The sequence below is a fragment of the Mobula birostris genome, chromosome 2 (genome assembly GCF_030028105.1).
Source record: "Mobula birostris isolate sMobBir1 chromosome 2, sMobBir1.hap1, whole genome shotgun sequence".
Taxonomy (NCBI): domain Eukaryota; kingdom Metazoa; phylum Chordata; class Chondrichthyes; order Myliobatiformes; family Myliobatidae; genus Mobula; species Mobula birostris.
In genome coordinates this window covers 214064820-214086956 of record NC_092371.1, presented here as the reverse complement: position 1 = coordinate 214086956, position 22137 = coordinate 214064820, and the positions used below count along the sequence as shown (strand labels likewise).

Here is a 22137-nt window from a genome sequence, read left to right as displayed (position 1 = left end):
CAGATGCTCATCACGTAAAACCTCAAACTTCTCCCAATTTACTTTACCAAACTTCCACCTCCTAAATGCAGCCTCCTGACCCCTGTACAAATCCAAACCCAAGCTTATAAATATAGGAAAATGATTGCCTCGCCCCTCCCCCATGTTTCATCTCCCATGACATCCTTCTCGCTCTCTAGCCAAAATGTTCAAAACTAAACTTAAATCTATAACAGTTTCAGAACTGTTATGAACATTAAATCTCATACCCCTCCCATCATTAAGACACACAAGATGTGAAATATCTGAAACTTTTTCTACAGTCAAACCATTACCATTATTCTGTGAACAGCCCCACAGTGAACTATGTGTGTTAAAATCCTCACACCATACACCCTTGGTGAGCTAGAACTACATCTGCTTTCCTCAAGGGTTGTAAAAATTTACCACTTTACTGCCCTAACCTGTTGAATCAACTACTTTACCACAAGTGCCTCATATACTTCAATTATATCCACAGCTGTGTCCTATCCCTTCTGTTATAAAACTTGCAACACCAGCTCCTCTACCAACTAATCTATCATGCCTAATTACAATATGATCCTGCAGGGAAAAACTTAAATGTGGTAACAACCAAGTTTCTTGAATACATACAACATCAGGTGGATTTGATAAATCAGAAATGTACTTCATAAAGTCTTGACCATTTGAAATCAGGCTTCTTTCATTTCATTGCAAAATTCTTATACCCATTATGTACCTTCACAAGGAGACTGAGATACAGATACCCCACCCATCAGGACTTCATTTACAGCTTCCCACGTAACACCAGCTATACGCAGATACTTTTCAGCAGCTTTCACAATAATTTTAATTTTCTCAGTATGACTAGATGTCTGAGCAGTACAATTCAGTAAGTCCACATCACAAGCTTCATGTTATCAACTAATAAAGTATTTTTAGTATGAAGTGGACATACAGTAATACTTTATCAACATTCAGTTTAACTTTTGCAAGGCCTCTGTACTTAACTGTACTACCTGACTGTACTTTAACCTGTTGAACTTCAGTTGCCTTCTTAAGTATTTAGCATCCTCTATAAGCTACACTATGTTCTCATCTGCAATTACGTTTAAACTTTATACCTTCACAATCTTCATACTTGTGTTCCCCACCACAGTTACGACACTTTAGTTTCCTACGACATACTGCCGCAACATGCCTCCATGCTGCCAACCCCAACTCCAACTCAGGCTACGTCCACACTAGACCGGATAATTTTGAAAACACCGGTTTTGCGTAAAAACAGTAGATGTCCACACCAGGCGTTTTTGAAAATACTTCGGTTCACATTAAAATGGGTATTTGGGTGAACCTCCTCCTACTGGGCATGCACATCTACGGAAAACAAGCGAAGAGGAAACGGTATACTTGGTGTGCATTTGTCTAGTTACAGACTAGAAAAACTTAAAATGAAAATGCCAGATGACATTGGCTCTTGTGCAGGAGGACTTAAAACTAAAAAAACGAATACTGGAGTGTATGGAGGGAACCGACAGGGAGTTCATGGACAGTATGACCTGGCTGATGACGAACATTGAAAAACTGACTAGCTCTGTTGCAGAGGGATTTGCAATGATGAGGAATACAATAGCCCCCCCCCCCCCCAGTACTTTTCACCACCACAATATCAGCCTTACAGCCACTACAATAGCTACACATACGGGCACACAGACCCTCTGGGTGGCCCCACCAACATCTTCCCCACTCCCACAGAGGGTCACCCTGGAAACATTTCCTACAGCCATAGTGTCTTCACCGATGAAAGGGACGACAGCTACAACTAAATGCAATAATTTGCTGCTACCTCATTTGTTTGCCTTTTGCCATGTCTTTCTGTATTATTTTGCTGTATTTAGCATGTGCAATGAAACGAGTTACTGGGCAAAAGTGATTTTATTTGTGCCTGAGTAAAAGTGAAACTTACAATTTTCCTTTTTTGGCCTTAACATTTTCACGTCTATGCCAAACATAAGCTACTACTTAAAAATGACACTTTGGAAGTAGTGACAATTGCATCTATTGAATGTTTGCACAAGCAATACATTAATAAAGTACCTTGTTAAATGTATAAAACATGTCTGCATCAGTGTTATCTTGTATTTCCATACGATGTTACATTAGGCTGTTACACATCTATTGTCAGATATTGTTGTTGTGGTGTTGGAGGTTGCGTTCAAGAAAACAATGAAATGCCGCGCTACCGCCACCATCTGTTTCAGCACGTCATGACAGCGTTTTTAAAAAGCTCTGGTTACCCCGTACACACTACAACACCCAACTGGTGTTTTCAGATTTAAACACTCTGGAAAGCGTTTTAGAAAAGCTCCGTTTTCGGGGGAGGAAAACACCATTTCAGTGTGGACGGAGGGTCAAAACGAAGAGAAAGAGCTTCGGATATGGCTTTATCCAGTCTAGTGTGGATGTAGCCTCGGTCTAGCAGTTGGACCTTCCAGATACAGGTGTATTTTTACTACAATCAATTGAAAGCCTTGACTGCATACAGGTGATCTCCATTTAACCAATTATGTGACTTCAAAAAGAAATTGGCTGCATCAGTGATGATTTAGTGTGTCATATTAAAGGATATGAATCATTATGTAATTATTTATTCTGTGTTTTATATTTGTAATTAATTTAGATCACTTTGTAGAGATCTGTTTGCACTTTGACACGAAATAGTCTTTTTCTATTAATCAGTATCAAAAAGGAGCCAAATTAAATCCACTGTGATTCACTGTTATAAAACAATAAAACATGAAAACTTCCAAGGCGGCGGTGGGTGAATACTTTTCATAGGCACTAAGTTAATCAAGGAAAATAATTAAAATTAGATGTGAGCTTTTCATACATTTAATTTACAAAAAGCAGCTCATTTTATTTATTTTTTTTCTAGGGACTTGGAGCTCATGAACAAGGGGAAACTGAAAACATTAAAGTCCAAATCAAAAACAACAAAATGGGTTTAGGAGCAACCCAGAATCATGAAGTGAGTTTTCTGATATTACACAAATTTAGTCCAGTTATTGAATGCATGAAATTTCTGGTTGCCATGAATCAAGAATGAGGTGATACTTAAGAATATAAATATCTTGAATCTCTCCTAATTAGAAATCACCATTTTTTCAGCAACTGATTCTTTTGACATCTGCTATAAAATCACTTCTAATTTGTGAGCGCCAACAGATTCAAATGTTTCACTTAAATTTTCAAGTGATTGGCATCACTTGTATAACTTATAATTTAATAATTTGCCCAAGGTTTTGAATCTGGAATTTGAGGCTACTTTATATTTGCCATGGAGAGCATTGAGAGGCTTAAAACATGAAATTTTCATTGATGTAGTTTTGACTTTCTATCTGGAAAATTATTCACCTGGTTAAAACATAAGTGAAGGTTGCATGATGTTAAAATGAGGTTCTAGGAGTATAATTGAGAAAAATAATGTTTCTTTATTGAATTAAATTATTCTGACATAAAAGAAAGATACAAAGAGTCAGATTTACTATCACTGTCTTACACGACGTGAAATTTGTTGTGTTGCAACAGTAATACAATGCAAAGACCTAAAGTAATTATAAATTATGAAATAATTAGTTCGTTCACTATGTGCCATGTCATCTGATGTAGGCAATTGTGGTCTTTCCATGACCACGATTGTTCTTGGCAAATTTTTCTACAAAAGTGGTTTGCCTTTGCCTTTTGGGCAGTGCCTTTATAAGCCAGGATACCCCAGCCACTATCAATACTCTTCAGAGATTATCTGCTTGGCATCAGTAGTCACATAACCAGGACGTGATATGCACTAGCTGCTTATATGACCATCCACCACCTGTGCCTATGACTTCACACGGCCATGATTAGGGGGCTAAGCAGGTGCTACAACTTGCCCACGGGTGACCTGCAGGTTAGCAGAGGGTAAGGACCTTGTACCTCCTTTGGTAGAGACATTTCTTCACCCTGCCACTCTACAAAATAATTAATTGCTGCAAAAAGGAATAACAAGGTAGTATTCATATACCATTTAGAAATCTCATGGTGGAGGGGAAGAACACACACAAAATGGAGGACTCAGCAGGCCAGGCAGCATCTATGGGAAAAAGTACAGTCAGTGCTTTGGGCCAAAACCCTTCTGCTCCTCCAGTATTTTGTGTGTGTTGCTTGGATTTCCAGCATCTGCAGATTTTCTCTTGTTTGTGGAGGGGAAGAAGCTGTTTACAAATCATTGAGTGTGGTTCATTAGGCTTTTGTTACCTCCCTGATGATGACAAGAGGTACGGCCTGGGTAGTTACAATACTGCTGCCTTGTGCAACGGAACTGGTTAAATCTACAGCTCTGCAGCCTCTTGCCATTCTGTGCATTGCAGCCTCCATACCAGGCTGTGATGCAACCAAACAGATTGTTCTCCACTATACAGTTATAAAAATTCCTAAGGGTCTTTGATATGCCAAATCTCCTCGTAATACTTTTGTTAGTGTGTTTTCTTCGCAATTACACAGGACAGATGCTGTGAGATGTTGACACCCAGCAACTTAAAGCTCAGTGAAGTCAAAATTCTGTTGTTTTTTGCAATGTGTTTATGATTGGAATATGCTCTGGCTCTCGGGTAATGCCTAATGAGGGGTAGTTTTCCTACCCACCTTTCTGCACGTGCTGCATTTCAACATGGGAGATGTTGAAAGATAAGTTTTCCAGAGTTTTTAGTCAATCACAAAAGATCTCCTTTGAAGTTGACATCAAAAAGAAAGTTCCCTCAGTAACGAGAACTTCGTCTTTTCTCAGTCAGCATGATGTCATGGCTGCCTGACAGCTCTGTGATCACTAAATTGCTGAGCAGCCAGTCTCACGATATACCTGGAAGCAAAAAGTGCAAATTTTAATTGATTTCTGAAACATTTTATAATAAGCGTAGGAAACTGTGGTTTTCAAGAGATATTTTGTCCCCGGTTAGGAGAAAAAGGAGGTACCTAGAAGTTATAGGCAAGTAGGAACAAATGAGGTGCTTATGGAGTACAAGAAATATGAGAAAACACTTGAAATAAAATATCAGGAAGGCTTAACAAAGGCAGGAAGTTGCTCTAGCAGATAAGGCGAAGGAAAATCCTACAGGTATATAAGAGCAAAGGGATTGCTAGGGACAAAATTGGTCCTCCAGAAGACCAGAATGGTAATCCATGTGTGGAGCCAAAACAGATGGGGGAGATCACATCTGTATTTCTTTGGGAGACTGATACAGAGTCCGTAGATGTTAGGCAAAGCAGCAGCAACTTCATAGATCCTGAATAGATTATCAAGGGGGAGGTGTTAGCTACCGGAGGCAAATCAGTGTGGATAAATCCTGACAAGGTATTCCCCTAGACCCTACGGGGGGCAAGTGCTGAAATTGATGGGCTCCAGCAGAGATCTTTAAAACATCCTTAGTGACAGGAGAGGTACCAGAGGATTGGAGGATAGCCAGTGATGTTCCACTGTTTTTAAAAACAAAAAGGCTGTAAATAGGATCCAGGAAATTATAAGCCATTGAAGTTGACATCAGTTGCGGGAAAGTTATTGGAAGGTATTCTAATGGACTGGATATATAACTACTTGGATAGACACGGACTGATAAAGGATTATCAGCATGGCTTCATGCATGGTAGGTCATGTATAAGTAAGTTGCCAGGAAGGTGGATCAAGACAAGGCAATAGATGTCTACGTGAATTTTAGTAAGGCATTTGACAAGGTCCTTCCTGGGAGGCTGATCAAGAAGGTTCAGTCGCTTGGCATTCAGGATGAGCTAGTAAATTGGATTAGACATTGGCTTTGTGGGAGAGGCCAGAAAGTCATAGTAGAGGATTGTCTCTCTGACTGGAGGCTTGTGACAACTGGTGTGCCTCGGAGATCGGTGCTGGATCCTTTGATATAGATGGCAAATAACAATAATCTGGATGATAGTGGATAATCATATTTGTGGATGACTCCAAGATTAGGGATGTGGTGGACAGTGAGGAAAGCTATCGTGACTTGTAGAGGGATCTGTATCGGCTGGGAAAATGAGCCTAAAAATAGCAGATGGAATTTAATGAAGACAGTGAGGTTTTGCACTTTGGTAGGACCAACCAGGGTAAGTTTTACACAGTGAATGGTAGGGCACTGAGCAGTGTAATAGAACAAAGGGATCTGGGAATACAGGTCCATAATTCATTCTAAGTGGTGTCACAGGTAGATGGGGTCTTAAAGAAAGCTTTTGGCACATAGGCCCCATAAATCAATGTATTGAGTACAGAAGATGGGAAGTTATGTTGAAGTTGTATAAGACATTGGTGAGGACTAATTTAGAGTGTTGTGTTTGGTTTTGGTCACCTACATACAGGAAAGATGTAAAGAAAGTTGAAAGAGTGCAGAGAAAATTTACAAGATTGTTGCCGGGTCTGGAGGACCTGAGTTATAAAGAAAGATTGAATAGGTTAGGACTGTATTCTTTAGAACTTAGAAGATTGAGAGATTTATACAAAATTGTGAGCGGTATAGATAGGGTAAATTCAACCAGGCTTTTTTTCCCACTGATGTTGGTTGGGACTGCAACCAGAGGTCATGGCTTAAGGGTGAAAGTTGAGAAATTTAAGGGGAACATAGGGGAAACATCCTCACTCAGAGAGAGGGTTGTGAGAGCGTGGAATGAGCTGACAGCACAAGTGGTGCATGCAAGCTCAATTTCAATGTTAGGAGAAGCTTGGTTAGATATATGAATGGAAGGGATGTGGAGGGATATGGTCCCGGTGCAGGTCGATGGGAGGAGGCAGATTAAATGGTTTTGGCATGGACTAGATGGGATGTATTGCCTGCTTCTGTGCTGTACTTCTCTGACTGTAAATATTGTTATAAAATATAAGAAAGTTGAAGCTGAATCTTAAATCTAAGCCCCTAAATATTAAAAATAATATATGGATTTAAACAATAAAGAATTATTAAAAATCAATACATACCATAAATTCAAAATCTGTAGCTGAAAAGGGAAAGAATGAGAAATCCTTAGCGGTTCCATAAAATGATTCCAGGGATGAGAGATCGGTTTTAGCATGGGCTTTTGGGTTGTTCTTGCAGTATCAAAAAAGTTGAGAAGAGGTTTAAAAGTGAGCAAAATTCTGATTGGTTTGGATGGGATAAATAGAAACTGTGTTGATAAAATTATCATGGTGCACTAGACAAGGTCTTGTAAAGGTCTGGCAAATGTTCTGAGCTGAAGTTAAGAAATGTGGAATATGCTGCCCGTAAGTGGCATAATTGCTGTATTAGTTGCAGCTTTCAAAAGAGAACTAGATAAAGGCTTCAACATGAGACTGCAGATGCTGGAATCTGGAGCAAAGAACTGAGCTGCTGGAGGAAGTCAGTGGGTCAGGCATGATCAGTGCAGGGAAATGGACAGTCGATATTCCACCTAGGTCCATTGGCTTGTAGGTTGATGCTCATCAAGGTACTTGCTATATATGGTGAGAGTTTTTGTTTCCATCACCTTTTCAGCTAGTGGCTTCTAGACTCCCATTACTCTATCAGTTAATTTTGTACACAAATTATTGTCCTTGCTGCGAGATGCAATGTTTCATCTATGGGAGTGGAAAAAGCAATAGCAAGTGACAGCACAGATTCCATGGTGCACAAGATTGTGCTGTAACTATTCTATCTTTCTATGAATAGTGAAGATCTTATTGGGTCTGGATATTGATGAAATGTATCATCTAAAATATTCCTTTCTGTTGGTATATTGTTTAAGCTGTGTTTTACTTGATCTTTCTTTATTTCACATTTCTGCTATTATCTATGTGCATTTAACTAATAAATTAAAAAAAAACAACTGTAACCTTTTACTTTTGATTAGGATGACTGGATTGCACATCAAGATGAATTTAATGAACTCTTATCTAAACTAAATGATTGCCATGGACAGAATGGTAAGTGCAGTCGCGTTTAGTTTGATAGTATTCATTTCTGTTTAAAATCACTGTATGACCATAGTTGACGTGATGTGGGCTGATATTTTGTTTTCTGTACTCAGATGCATTTGATTGGAGCTGTTGACAAATCTCCTAAGTTGTACTCTGCCTTTGTTATTGCAGTTGGATCGTACTTTCCGTGAGGAAAAATTATTTTTTTAAGATGAAAATTGCTGAATTTGTTGCAGTGTTTGTCAGATCATGCTGCAATTCCTCATGTTTTGTGACCTCACGTCTAACAGTGACCCAAAACTACCACCCATTATTCCCATTCTTTTACTGTTCTGGGGGATAGAATATACTGTAGGTGTTATGTATAAAGCAGGATATCTATTTCAGTTGCATCTTTAGTACATATTTTGAAGGCCTACTTCAAAGATTTGAGAAGTCTTTAAATATTCACAAAATTGGTGAAAGAGAAAGCTTGATGTTCTGCATACTTTATCTCAAATTAATGCATGTGGTTATGGTACAGTGACAATTATGTTGGTGTAAAGTATTTGTCACTAGAGGGTACTGTTGTCTAATTTTTATTGCTTTCTGTGATTAAAACTTCCACAACTTTTAGAAAAATTGCGTCAGGCAGATCTGCGGCATTGCAACACCTTGGTCAAGAAATGTTTTCACATCTAGTTCTTGTATTGAAGCCTTACTTGAGGATGCAATTGGAGTGCCATTTGTGCAAGTTTCATTGCTGTATTTCCTCAAACTCAAGATTCCTTACTGTGCATAAACTTGATTTATATATACTTAATTATAGTGTGTTTTTATTTTTCGTGTCTAATCTGACTAGATGTCATTGCCTTTTTTTAAGGTTGGTTCACTAAAATCAATTACTATTTTCTAACAATTAAGTTTTTATTTGCTTTCTTACTGTCTGTTGTGCTGAAAATTAATAAATTACGGTGCACTTTTAGAAATTTCAACCCAATTTGCTTTTGTATTATTTAGAATTATGAGTATGTGATTCCCAGTATCCACCTCTCTCCCTCCGAGCCACACTGCCCAGCAAACCCCAAACTCAATCCTCGCCTCATCACGGGACAATTTCCAGTGACCAATTAACCTACCAGCTGGCACATCTTTGGACTGTGGAAGGAAACCAGTGCACCCAGAGGAAACCCATGCTGGGAGAATGTGGGATCTCCCGACAAGCAGTGGCAGGAATTGAACCCAGGTCACTGAAAGTGTTGTGCTGATCACTGCACCACCATGCTGCCCCTAGTACAGGTGTACCCCACTTTTCAGACGTTCGCTTTATGAAACCTCACTGTTATGAAAGACCTACATCAGTACCCTGTTTTCGCTTTCAGAAGGTGTTTTCACTGTTATGAAGAAAGGCAGCGCGCACCCCAAGCAGCCGCTCTCCCCTGGATTCGGAATGGCATTGCTTTAACACGTTGCATTGAGCAGCCGTTAGCAAGATGAGTTCTAAGGTGTCGGAAAAGCCTGAAAGAGTAAGGGTGTTACACTTAGTGTAAAACTAGACATAATTAAGCATTTCGATCGTGGTGAACGAAGCAAGGACAAAGTGAGTTTGGCTTGTCGAAGTTGACGAAGGTGATGTTGAAGAGGTTTTGGCATCCCGTGACCAAGAACTGATAGCTAAAGAGCTGATGCAATTGGAAGAGGAAAGGATAACAATCGAAACCGAATGCAACGGAATGCAGAAAGTGAAGGAACTGCGTAAGGTTTTGGCTGAAATGATAAAGTATGACTTTAATTTTGAAAGAGTACATAGGTTTAGGGGATATTTGCAGGATGGTTTGAGTGCTTACAAACAACTGTATGATAGAAAAATGCACGAGGCTCAGCAGTCAAGCAAGCCTTCCACATCAGCCACAGCAGATGACGAACCTCGACCTTCGACATCGAGGTGGGCAGTCATAGGAGAAGATGAGCTGCCTACCCTGATCGACGATGAGATGACACCCCCGTGTCCCACCACCCGAACACCCAGGCCCCAGACAGATATTGTACCGATTCGCGAAGAACGCAGCGGTAACCGGAAGGCACACAGCACATCTTTAAGAAAAAAGCCGAAATAAACATGCTAATTAATTAGGTGCCGCCTAGCACGTAATTGTTGGCCCAGATCAGAGGTGATGCAATCTGCAATCGCCTCTGATCTGCGCCGACATTTACGTGCCGGGCAGCACCTAATTAATTAGCATGTTTATTTTGGCTTTTTTCTTAAAGGTGTGCTGTGTGCCTCCCGGCTACCGCTGCATTCTTTGCGGCAATGTATTGCTCGGCAGCCTGGAGGGTGGGGGCCACTGCATCACCCAGCCTGTGATGACTCAGTCTAACATACCATCATCAGTGTGCTCGGCGCTGTTTTCCCAATTCCGGTAAGTGATACTACACTGTACATACATTATTTCTACTTTATATAGTCTGTGTATTTTTACATGTTATTTGGTAGGTTTGGCAGCTTCATAATTTAAAGGTTACTGGAGAGCGCGTTTATGCCAACAGCGCTTGCGTGAGATTTTCTGCCGAGAGCGCTTGCGTGAAATTTTCGCTACGGAGATCTGTGCAGGCAATCGTTGTAGAGACGTATTTCTACTTTATATAAGCTGTGTATTTATCATATCATCCCGCTTTTACTATATTTTACTGTTATTTTAGGTTTTATGTGTTATTTGGCATGATTTGGTAGGTTATTTTTGGGTCTGTGAACGCTCACAAAATTTTCCCATATAAATGTAATTGCTTCTTCGCTTTACGACATTTCGGCTTACGAACCATTTCATAGGAACGCTCTACCTTCAGGTGGCAGGGGAAACCTGTAATAAAACAGTATCTTGTTTTGCTAAGATTGACGGATTGCTCTCTTTTGCCTATTGGAGTGAAAAAAAATTTACTTTCCTTGTCAGTCACTATAAAATATATATTGTACCTGATTAGTTTGGCATTCTTGAACCTGGAGTCTGGGCAGTTACAAATATATACTTTGTACCTATTTAGAAAAAGACATTCACCCGATAGGAATCTGTTGTGAACCCTGCTGTTTGCTAGGTTGGCAGTTCGGGTGGAGACCGCCTTCAGAACTGGAAATGAAGGGGAAAGAAGCCAGACTAAGAAGGTGGGGGAGGGGGATGGAGTATAAGCTGGAAGGTGATGGGTGAAGCCAGGTGAGGGGGATAGTAGGTGGGTGAGGAGGGGTTTGAAGAGAAAAGCTAGGGGCTGATAGGTGGAAGGATAAAGTATTGAAGAAAGAAGAATCTGATGGGAGCAGAGAGTGGACCATGGGAAAAGAGAGGCATCAGAGGGAGATGATAGGTGGGTGTCAAAAAGGGAAGGGGAGCCAAAAGTTGGAATGGTAAAACAAATGGGGGACGGGCAGAAATTACTGGAAGTTCAGAGAGATTAATGTTATATCTGGTGTTTTTTTTTTTAAGAGGACAGTAGGCTGATTCTTAAAGTCAAATGTAGGCATGTCATGCTTTCTTGTTCTCAAGATCAAATTTAACCTATTGTAGCCTGAAATTTTCAGCTGATGAAATTAGTTGTTTCTTTCAAAGTTTAAAATTATTACACTCGCCACTTTTGTTCTGCAAGACTAATGCCTTAAATTTGCAGAGGATACTTCTACAATATTTTTTTCTGCTATTAATAAGGCATGTTAATGTCCTTCACAGATTTTCTCATCAAAAATTAGTCAGGGTAACAAAGCAGTGCAGCTAGTCTAACCATGGCCTCATAGCTTCAGGAACTACAGTTCAAACCTGACCTCCGATACTGTTTGTGTGAACTTTGTACATTCTGTAAATTTTGCAGGCTGATGGGAGAAGGTGTTTTAAATAGTTCAGCACAAATCAGATGGGCCAAAAGGCCTTCGTGCTGTACTTTTCTATGACTCCCCATAATTGTGTCGGTTTCCTCTTACATCCCAAAAATGTGCAGATTAGTATGTTTATTGAACAATGTAACTTGGCCTAGTGTGGAAGTGAGTAGAATAAAATGCATAAGGGTAGGGATTGATCTTCAGGTTTTGGTATAAAATGGTCTTTGTAGTAGCAGTGGTGAGGCTATTAATAACAATTATGGTTAAAGGGTAAGCTAAACAACTTATCACAAGGATTTAAATGCAGAAATCGGAAATCATTGTGTAGTTTTCCTACTAATTTAACACCTTCGCTAGTCTAATATTATACTTACACTATTCAATGCAAGATGGATATGATACAAGAAACATTGCTCCTTCTTTCAAGGATAGGTGAATTTTTAATGCTGTAAGTATTGCATCAGATAACTTCTCCAGTACTGAATATTTAATTTTATAAGGGCCAGATCTCATGTCCTCAGTGTTTAATTATTGTTGGAGATTTAGTTTTACCTTTCTATATTTCGTCTCTCTCATAGTCATAGAAAAGTACAGCACATAAGGAGGCACATCGGCCCATTAGTTCATGCTGAACCATTTAAACTGCTTACTCCTATTGACCTGCATCCAGACCATAGCCCTCCATACCCCTACCATCCATGTACCTATCCAAACCTCTCTGAAGCATTAAAATCGAGCTTGCATGCACCACTTTCACTGGCAGCTCATTCCACGCTCCCATGACGCTCTGAGTAAACATGTTCCCCTTAAACTTTTCACCTTTCACCCTAAACCCATCATTGCCTCTAGTTGTAGTCCCACCCAACCTCAATGGTAAAAGCTTGCTTGCATTTACCCTATCTATACTCCTCATAATTTTGTATACTCTATCAAATCTCCCCTCAATTTTCTACATTCCAAGGAATAAAGTCCTAATGTGGCAACCCACTTTCTAGCACACACGAACCGGCGCGCGCCGGCAGAGAGGTCGGCCCCAAAAAGGGTGCCAGCCCATCTTTACCAGCGGGGGAAAATGCCGCGCGCGGAAAGGGTCTGCGATTATGCATTCCCCACAGCAGTCCCGCTCGGGGAGGGCAGGAACGGGAAGGCTTTAAAGCAGGCTGCGAAGTTTGAATAAATCTCTTTTATCACAACTCTAACTCACCGACTACGTGTGGTTATTTTAGCGCTGTGTGTAGCACACCGCTACAATTGGTGACCTCGACGGCCCAAACGATATTTGGACCAGAGATGACCGACGCTGCATCTGTTCACGCAGTTTCGTTAAAACTGTCAAGCTTCTGGACGCTGCGACCCCAATTATGGTTCGAACAAGCAGAAGCACGATTCCACATTCGACAGATAACCTCGGAGTCCACTCGCTACTACTACGTGCTGAGCTCCCTTGACCAGGAGACAGCTGCACAAGTTGAGGAGTTTATACAGTCGCCCCCGGAGGACGGCAAATACACAAAATTCAAAGCCCTGCTCATAAGGACTTTTGGACTCTCACGGCGCGAACAAGCACACCGCTTAATGCACCTGGATGGTTTGGGAGATAGGCCGCTGTCAACATTAATAAACGAAATGCTGGCCCTGGCTGAAGGACACAAACCCTGCCTCATGTTTGAGCAGGCGTTCCTAGAGCAACTGCCCGAGGACATATGCCTGCTGCTGTCCGACGCAGATTTCAACAACCACCGGGAGGAGGCGGCCCAGGCAGATGTGCTGTGGAATGCCGGGAAAGAGAGGGGGGCGTCTGTCGCACAGATCATCAAGCCGCGTGCCCAACGGCAGACCAGACCAGGCCCGGCAGCAGAGCCAACAACACCCGGCAGCGGGAGTGAGGAGCCCAACGAACAATGGTGCTTCTACCACCAGCGGTGGGGCACAGAGGCCCACCGCTGCAGACCACCCTGCAAATTCCCGGGAAACGCCAGGGCCAGCCACCGCTGATGGCTATGGCGGCTGGCCATCAGGACAGCCTCCTGTATGTCTGGGACAAGCAGTCGGGACGCGCTTTTTGGTCAACACCAGAGTGGAGATCAGCGTCTTACCTCCAACGAGTTACGACACCCACAACAGAGAACCGGGACCCACCCTGAGGGCCGTAAATGGCAGCAGAATACGAACCTCCGGCACCCGCACGGTGCGGCTACAGTTCTGCTCCAGCCGGTTCACATGGGACTTCATACTGGCCGCCGTGGCCCAACCACTCCTGGGGGCGGATTTTCTAGGACCCCACAGCCTGCTGGTCGACCTGCAAGGGAAGCGATTAGTCCATGCCAAGACGTTTCAAATGTTCTCCCTGGGTGAAGCCAAGTTGCCAGCCCCACACCTGGATTCCATCACGCTGCCCGACGATGAATTCACCCGGATCCTGGCAGATTTCCCATCCGTACTGACACTGCAGTTCACGGCAGCCATGCCCAGACATGGAGTACAGCACCACATCCCGACCCAGGGACCACTCCTCCACGCCCATGCTCGAAGGCTTTCCCTGGACGAGCTCCGACTGGTGAAGGAAGAGTTCAAGAAGATGGAGGAGTTGGGCATCATACGACGGTCCAACAGCCCATGGGCCTTCCCCCCCGCACCTGGTGCCCAAGGCAACGGGGGGCTGGAGACCATGCGGTGACTACCGCAGACTGAACGAGGCTACAACGCCAGACCGCTACCCTGTGCCGCACATTCAAGACTTCGCAGCAAACCTACACGGCACAAGAATCTTTTCCAAGGTAGACCTCGTCCGGGGATACCATCAAATCCCGGTACATCCGGACAACATCCCTAAAACAGCACTCATCACCCCGTTCGGCCTTTTCGAATTCCTCCGAATGCCGTTCGATCTAAAGAATGCCACACAGACGTTCCAGAGGCTAATGGATGCGATGAGACATGACCTGGACTTTGCATTCATCTATTTGGACGATATCCTCATAGCCAGCAGTAGCCGTCAAGAGCATCTGTCCCACCTCCGTCAGCTCTACTCCCGCCTGAGTGAATTCGGCCTTGCAATCAACCCGGCCGTATGCCAGCTCGGACTCGACACCATTGACTTCCTGGGCCACAGGATTACTAAAGACGGGGCAACCCCGCTGCCCGCCAAGGTAGACGCGATCCGCCACTTCCCCCAACCCAACACAATCAAAGGCCTGCAGAAATTCGTGGGTATGGTGAATTTCTACCACCGTTTCCTCCCCTCAGCAGCCCAAATCATGCGCCCCCTGTTCACCCTGATGTCGGGTAAGGGCAAGGACATTACCTGGGACGAAGAGGCCGCAGCCGCTTTCATTAAAACCAAAGAAGCCTTGGCAAACGCCACGATGCTAGTACACCCCAGAACGGACGTTCCTACTGCCCTCACGGTGGACGCATCCAACACAGCAGTCGGTGGAGTGCTGGAACAACTCATCGAGGGTCGCTGGCAACCCCTGGCGTTCTTCAGCAAACACCTACGACCACCCGAACTCAAATACAGTGCTTTCAACCAGGAGCTATTGGCACTATACCTGGCAATCCGGCATTTCAGGTACTTCTTAGAAGGTAGGCCCTTCACCGCGTTCACGGACCACAAACCGCTTACCTTTGTGTTCATGAAGGTGTCCGACCCCTGGTCATCCCGCCAGCAGCGACATCTGCCCTACATCTCCGAGTACACGACGGACATCCAGCATGTCTCGGGAAAGGACAACGTCGTGGCGGCTGCGCTTTCCAGACTGACCATACAGGCCCTGTCCCAGGGGGTGGACTATGCAGCGCTGGCGGAGGCACAGCAGGCAGACAATGAGATCCCTAGTTACAGGACTGCAGTCTCCGGTTTGCAGCTCCAAGACCTCCCTGTAGGCCCAGGTGAGAGGACCCTACTGTGTGACGTAGACTGGCGCCAGCGGGTTTTCGAATCCATTCACAACTTAACGCACCCCTCCATCAGGACAACCGTCCGGCTGGTCGCCAACAAGTTCGTGTGGCATGGACTGCATAAACAGGTCAGTGAATGGGCCAAAACGTGCATGCAGTGCCAAACGGCCAAGGTGCAGCGGCACACCAAGGCTCCGCAACAGCAGTTTGAACCCACCCACCGGAGGTTTGACCACATTCATGTGGATATCGTGGGTCCCCTGCCAGTGTCACGAGGAGCGCGGTACCTCCTAACTATGATAGACCGGTTCACCAGATGGCCAGAGGCAGTCCCGCTCACCGACACCACCTCCGAATCCAGCGCTTGAGCACTGATCGCAACCTGGGTAGCACGCTTCGGGGTACCAGCCCACATTACCTCCGACAGGGGCGCCCAGTTCACCTCCAGCCTGTGGTCAGCTATGGCCAACCTTTTAGGATCACAGCTACACCACACAACTGCCTACCACCCACAGTCGAACGGACTAGTGGAGCGTTTCCACCGTCACCTGAAGTCGGCTCTCATGGCCCGCCTGGAAGGGCCTAACTGGGTGGAGGAACTTCCCTGGGTCCTGCTCGGAATCCGCACGGCGCCCAAGGAAGATCTGCACACCTCATCTGCCGAGTTGGTGTACGACGCACCCCTGGTCATCCCAGGAGAGTTCATACCAGCCCCAAGGGGGCAGGAGGAAGAACCCGCAGCAGTCCTGGACAGACTACTTGAGAGGCTCGGTAACCTGGCCCCCATGCCCACTTCACAGCACAGACAGAGCCCGACCTGCGTACCCAAAGACCTGCAGAACTGTAAGTTTCTTTTTGTACAACGGGGCGGACACCGGGCACCGCTACAGCGGCCCTACGAGGGGCAGTTTAAGGTGATCAGGAACAATGGGTCCACGTTAGTGCTGTACCGACTCAAACCGGCCCATGTGGACTTGGTGCAGCCGGTCCGGGCTCAGGCACTACGGCGCAGGGGCAGACCTCCCAAACAGAGGCTGATCCAGACTCTGGACATTGGGGGATGTATCGCCGGTTCTGGGGGGTGGGGGCGGGGTGTTATGTGGCGACCCACTTTCTAGCACACATGAACCAGCGCGCGCCGGCAGAGAGGTCGGCCCCAAAAAGGGCGCCAGGCCATCTTCACCAGCAGGGGGAAAATCCCACGCGCGGAAAGTGTCGCGATTATGCATTCCCCACAGCAGTCCCTCCCGGGGAGGGCAGGAACGAGAAGGCTTTAAAGCAGGCTGCAAAGTTTGAATAAATCTCTTTTATCACAACTCTAACTCACCGACTACGTGTGGTTATTTTAGCGCTATGTGTAGCACACCGCTACACTAACCTATTTAATCTTTCCTGATAAGTTGGGTCCTTCAGTCTTGGCAACATCCTTGTAAATTTTATCTGTACTCTTTCAACCTTATTTACATCTTTGCTGTAGGTAGGTGACCAAAACTGCACAGAATACTCTAAATTAGGCCTTACCAACGTATTGGGCAACTTCAAGATAACATCCCATCTCCTGTACTGAGTACTTCGATTTATGAAAGCCAATGTGCCAAAAACTTTCTTTATAACCCTTTCAATCTGTGCCACCACTTACAATTAATTATGGACCTGTATTCCCCGATTGCTCTGTTCTACCGCACTCCTCGGTGCCCTGCCTCTCACCATGCAAGACCTACATTGGTTGGTCCTCTCATGTGCAACACTACACTTGTCTGTGTTAAATTCCATCAGACATTTTTCAACTGACCCAGATCCTGCTACAAGCTCTGATAGTCTTCCTCACTGTCCACTACTCCTTGAAACTTAGTGTCATCCGCAAATTTGCTGATCCAGTTTTCATTATCATAGTGATCATTCATATAGTTGATAAACAATAATGGACCCGACACCAATCCCTGTGGTACTTCACTAGTCACAGGCCTCAACTCAGAGAGGCAACCATCTACTACCATTCTCTGGCTTCTCCCACAAAGCCCATGTCTAATTCAATTTACTACCTCCTTCTGAATGCGAGCAACTGAACCTTCTTAACCAACCTTCCATGTGAGACTTTGTCAAATGCCTTGCTATAGTCCATGTACACAATGTCCACTGCCTTGCCTTCATCAACTTTTCTGATAACTTCCTCAAAAAACTCTAGAATGTGAGGTGAGGGCCTCAGTCAGTAAGAATATTGTGTCCTAGCTGTCTGGATATGCAAACCTAGGCAATATGATATGGAGAGCAAGCTATTGCCCATGTAGCAAGCTCACCCTCTCCATGCGTCTGATGTACCCAAAGGGCTGGCAGAGACCGATACAGTTTGGTGCCAGCAGCATCGCAGCAGTTGCTAGACAACATTGAACTCAATGTAGGACCGCCTTAGGGACTCCAGCTCCGAATTTTTCCCTCTGGGTTTACTCCTGAAGCCTTCCCCATGAGTGGGTATCTCTAAGGTTTGAGATCGGAGTTTTCCTTCTCCTGGATGAGCTGCCAACTATGGCTGATGAGCGCCATCTGTCTGAAGTGTTTGGTTTTAAGGCGCTAGTAACCTGCCCTTGCCCCTCTTGTCAGTAGAAACAGTTCTGCCGGGCTGAGTAGTTAAGCCACATGAAGTCCCAGAGCAGGGTTGGCAGAGGCTATTTGAGGTGCACACCATTGGAAGCATTTAATAGGTAGTGGGAGCTTGTCCTCATTACACCCCTGGCTATGACAAGGAACCAAACGGAAAACTTAAACGCAACCTAGCGTGCACGAAACTATGCTAACTATCCCTAATCATTCCAGGTCTATCCAAATACTCATGTATCTGGTCCCTTAGAATAGCTTTCAATAGCCTTTGCACTACTTTGCCTATAACTTACTGGTTTACTTTTAGATCCTTCCTTAAGCGGTGGAACAACATTAGCTATCCTCTGGTACCTCACCTGTTCCCAAGGATGATTTAAATATCTCTACTAGGGTTCCTGTGATTTCTGCACTAGCCCCTTGCAGTGCCCGAGGGAGCACCTTATCAAGCCCTGGAGATTTATCCACCCTAATTTGCCTCAAAATAGAAACCACCTCCTCCTCTAATCTGTATAGAGTCCATGACCTCACTGTTGCTTTACTTAACTTCTACAGACTCTATATGTCTGTCTCCCGAGTAAATACAGATACAAAAACATCCATTCAGGATCTCCCCCATCTCTTTTGGCTTCATGCAGAGATTACTATTCTGATCTTCCAGGGGACCAGTTTTGTCCCTTGCAATCCTTTTGTTCTTAATATATCCGTAGATTCCCTTAGGATTCTCCTTCACCTTGTTTGCTAGGGCAACCTTGTGCCTTCTTTTAGTCCTCTGGATTTCTTTCTTCAGTTCCCTCTTCCATTTCTTACACTCCATAAGTACCTCAGTTGTTCCCACTTGCCTATACCTGCTATATACCCCCCCCTTTTTTTTTCCCCTAACCAGGGCCTCAGTATCTCCTGAAAACCAAGGTTCCATAAACCTGTTATATTAACCTTTTATTCTTACAGGCACATATAAGCACTGTACTGTCAAAGTTACCTTTCTAAATGCTTCCCACTTTTGCCAGGAAACAGCCTGTCCCAATCCACACTTGCCAGATCATTTCTGATACCATCAAAAGTGACCTTTCTCCAATTTCGAATCTCAACCCACGGACCAGACCTATCTTTCTCCATATTTAATTTGAAACTAATGGCATAATGATCACTTGATGCAGTGTTCTCTTATACAAACTTCTGTAACCTGCCCTGTCTCATTCCCTAATAGCACATGAAGTACCGTACACTCTTTCGTTGGGACTTCTGTGTACTGATTAATGAAACTTTCCAGAAAACATTTGACAAACTGTTTCGATCTGGTCCTTTCACAGTATGGGAGTCCCAGTTAATATGTGGAAAGTTAAAATCACCTACTATCACTATCTTGTGTTTCTTGCAATAATCTGTGATCTCTCCACTAATTTGTTCTTCTAAATCCCACGGACTGTTGGGTGATCTATAATATAGCCCCATTAACATGGTCATATCTTTCTTATTCCTCAGTTCCATCTATAAAAGCTCACTAGACAAGTTCTCCAGTGTGTCCTGACTTAACACTGCTGTGACATTTTCCCTGACCAGTAACGCCACCCCTCTCCCTTTAATCCCTCCCACTCTGTCACGTCTAGAACAACAGAACGCTGGAATATTGAGCTGCCATTCGTGCCCCTCCTGCAACCAAGTCTCGCTAATGGCTACGATATCATAATTCCAGGTGTTTATCCATGCCCTGAGACCATCTGCCTTTCCTACAATACCTCTTGCATTGAAATGCATACAACGCCATATACAAGTTTGCTGATGACACCACTGTCGTGGGCTGTATCAAAGCTGGTTATGAATTAGTATACAGGAGGGAGATTGAAAATTAGGCTGCAAATTAGTATAACAGCAACCTCTCACTCAATGTCACTAAGACCAAGGAACTGATTGTAGACTTCAGGAGAGGGAAACCTGAGATACATGAGCCAGTAATCATCGGAGGATCAGAGGTGGAAAGGGTCAGTAACTTTCAGTTCCCGAGTGTCACTATCTCAGAGGACCTGTCCTGAACCCATCATATAAATATAACTGCAAAGAAAGCATGGCAGCGCCTCTTCTTCCTCGGGATTCTGCAGAGATTTGGCATGTCATCAAAAACCCTGGCAAACCTATATAGATGTGTGGTGGAAAGTGTGCTGACTGGCTGAATAACAGCCTGGTATGGGAACACCAATGCCTTTGAGTGGAAAATCCTACAAAAGGTAGTGGATTTGGACCAGTACATTATGGGTAAAACTGTCCCAACCATTGAGATATCTACATGAAATGCTGTCTTAGGAAAGCAGCATCCATTATCAAAGATCCTCAGCACCCAGGCTATGCTCTTTTCTCGCTACTGCTGTCAGGTAGAAGGTATAAGTGCCTCAGGACTTGCATCACCAGGTTCAAGAACTCCTCAGCCATCAGGCTCTTGAATGAAAAGGGGTAACTATGCTCATTTAAGGACTCTAATCTTGTTATTTCATGCTTGTTATTTATTGCTATTTATTTATATCCGCATTTGCACAGTTTTCCATTGATCCTGTTTACAGTTAGTGTTCTATAAATTTGCTAAGTATGCCCGCCGGAAAAGAATCTCAAGGTTGTATGTGGTGACATCTATGTACTCTGATAATAAAATTTGCTTTGAACTCATAACATTAGTAGTATGATGCTCAACTTTTTGACTTTGAAGTCTTAACATCTTTTTCAACAACCTCTTCCCCTATCTGTTCTGGCACTCGAGCTCTCTCATCCCATTTTGTTTCCTTTCATTGTTTTCTGTGCATTATTTGTCATTATGATGAATATTTAATTTTTATTAAAAGGCCAAACCTTTATTTATATTGTAATTTCAAAATTGTAAAACATCTGAAAGTACTTGATAGAGAAAGCCAATCTACGACAGGGTATTGGATGTTGCTGGGGATAGGGCTTTGCCAGCTGTAAAATGTGCTATTTTTATCAATTTTTAAACATCTGGTGCATTGAGAAAATAGAAATTATTAGAATATTAGAAAATTATAAATAACAGAATTATATGAACAAAAGTTAGACTATTAAATACATTAAACTAAAGAAAAATAATTAAAGCTCAATTCTAATTTGAATTTCTGGGGTTTTGGATCCTGTGCTACGTCCAAATGACGAATCCAGCATAATGCCGGGGATTCTTGACAACACCATTACCTGCAGATTGATAGTGTGTAGAGTCTTTTGGCAAAGCCAGCTGATAATTTCACCTTTCCAAATTTATCAGTCCTCTGGATTTTACAATGAATGTGTACAAATTAGGTTTTTGCTTTCAGTTTCTTCACCCAGAAGTAGATGATTCAACAGGAACGGTTAGAAGAAAACAACCTGATCTGGCTACTCAAAATATAAATAGTTAATCAGATATAAATTTGTTGAGATTATTGTCTGTTTTGAAATTTTGTTGTAGTTTACAGAAGTTACATATAATGTTTCCTGCGTGGATTAAGGTTAAGAGTTATATAGTGCCTGGTTTCTCATCTCTAATAATTTACTAAGAAGCGCAACAGAACTACTATTCTGAAATCAGATGATGGAAAAGGCTTAAAATTGTGGATATAGCATTGATTGAAAGCAAATAGATATTAATTGCATGTACTGAACTGTCTTTTAAGACAGTTGTACAGTATATTAAAAATTAAAATCCAGCATCTGTTAATCATAAGTTGGATCAATTTGATTCATACTGGGGAAAAATGGTTTAACTACATAACACCTCATAGGCCGGATTTTATTCTCACAAGTCAATGAATATGTTGTAAAAAAAAAATCGCTCCCTACTTTGTACATAGTTTTCTTTTTTTGATTG

At 43.3% G+C, this 22137-nt stretch overlaps 1 protein-coding gene across 1 annotated transcript in view; it reads left to right on the top strand.

The window, feature by feature from the left end:
• Positions 1-22137, top strand: part of pinx1 (PIN2 (TERF1) interacting telomerase inhibitor 1) — a 115329-nt gene that overhangs the window by 17408 nt on the left and 75784 nt on the right. The window contains exons 3-4 of the mRNA XM_072251427.1: positions 2936-3028; positions 7897-7969. Coding sequence (XP_072107528.1) covers positions 2936-3028; positions 7897-7969 — 166 coding nt within the window. The remainder of the gene's footprint in view (positions 1-2935; positions 3029-7896; positions 7970-22137) is intronic.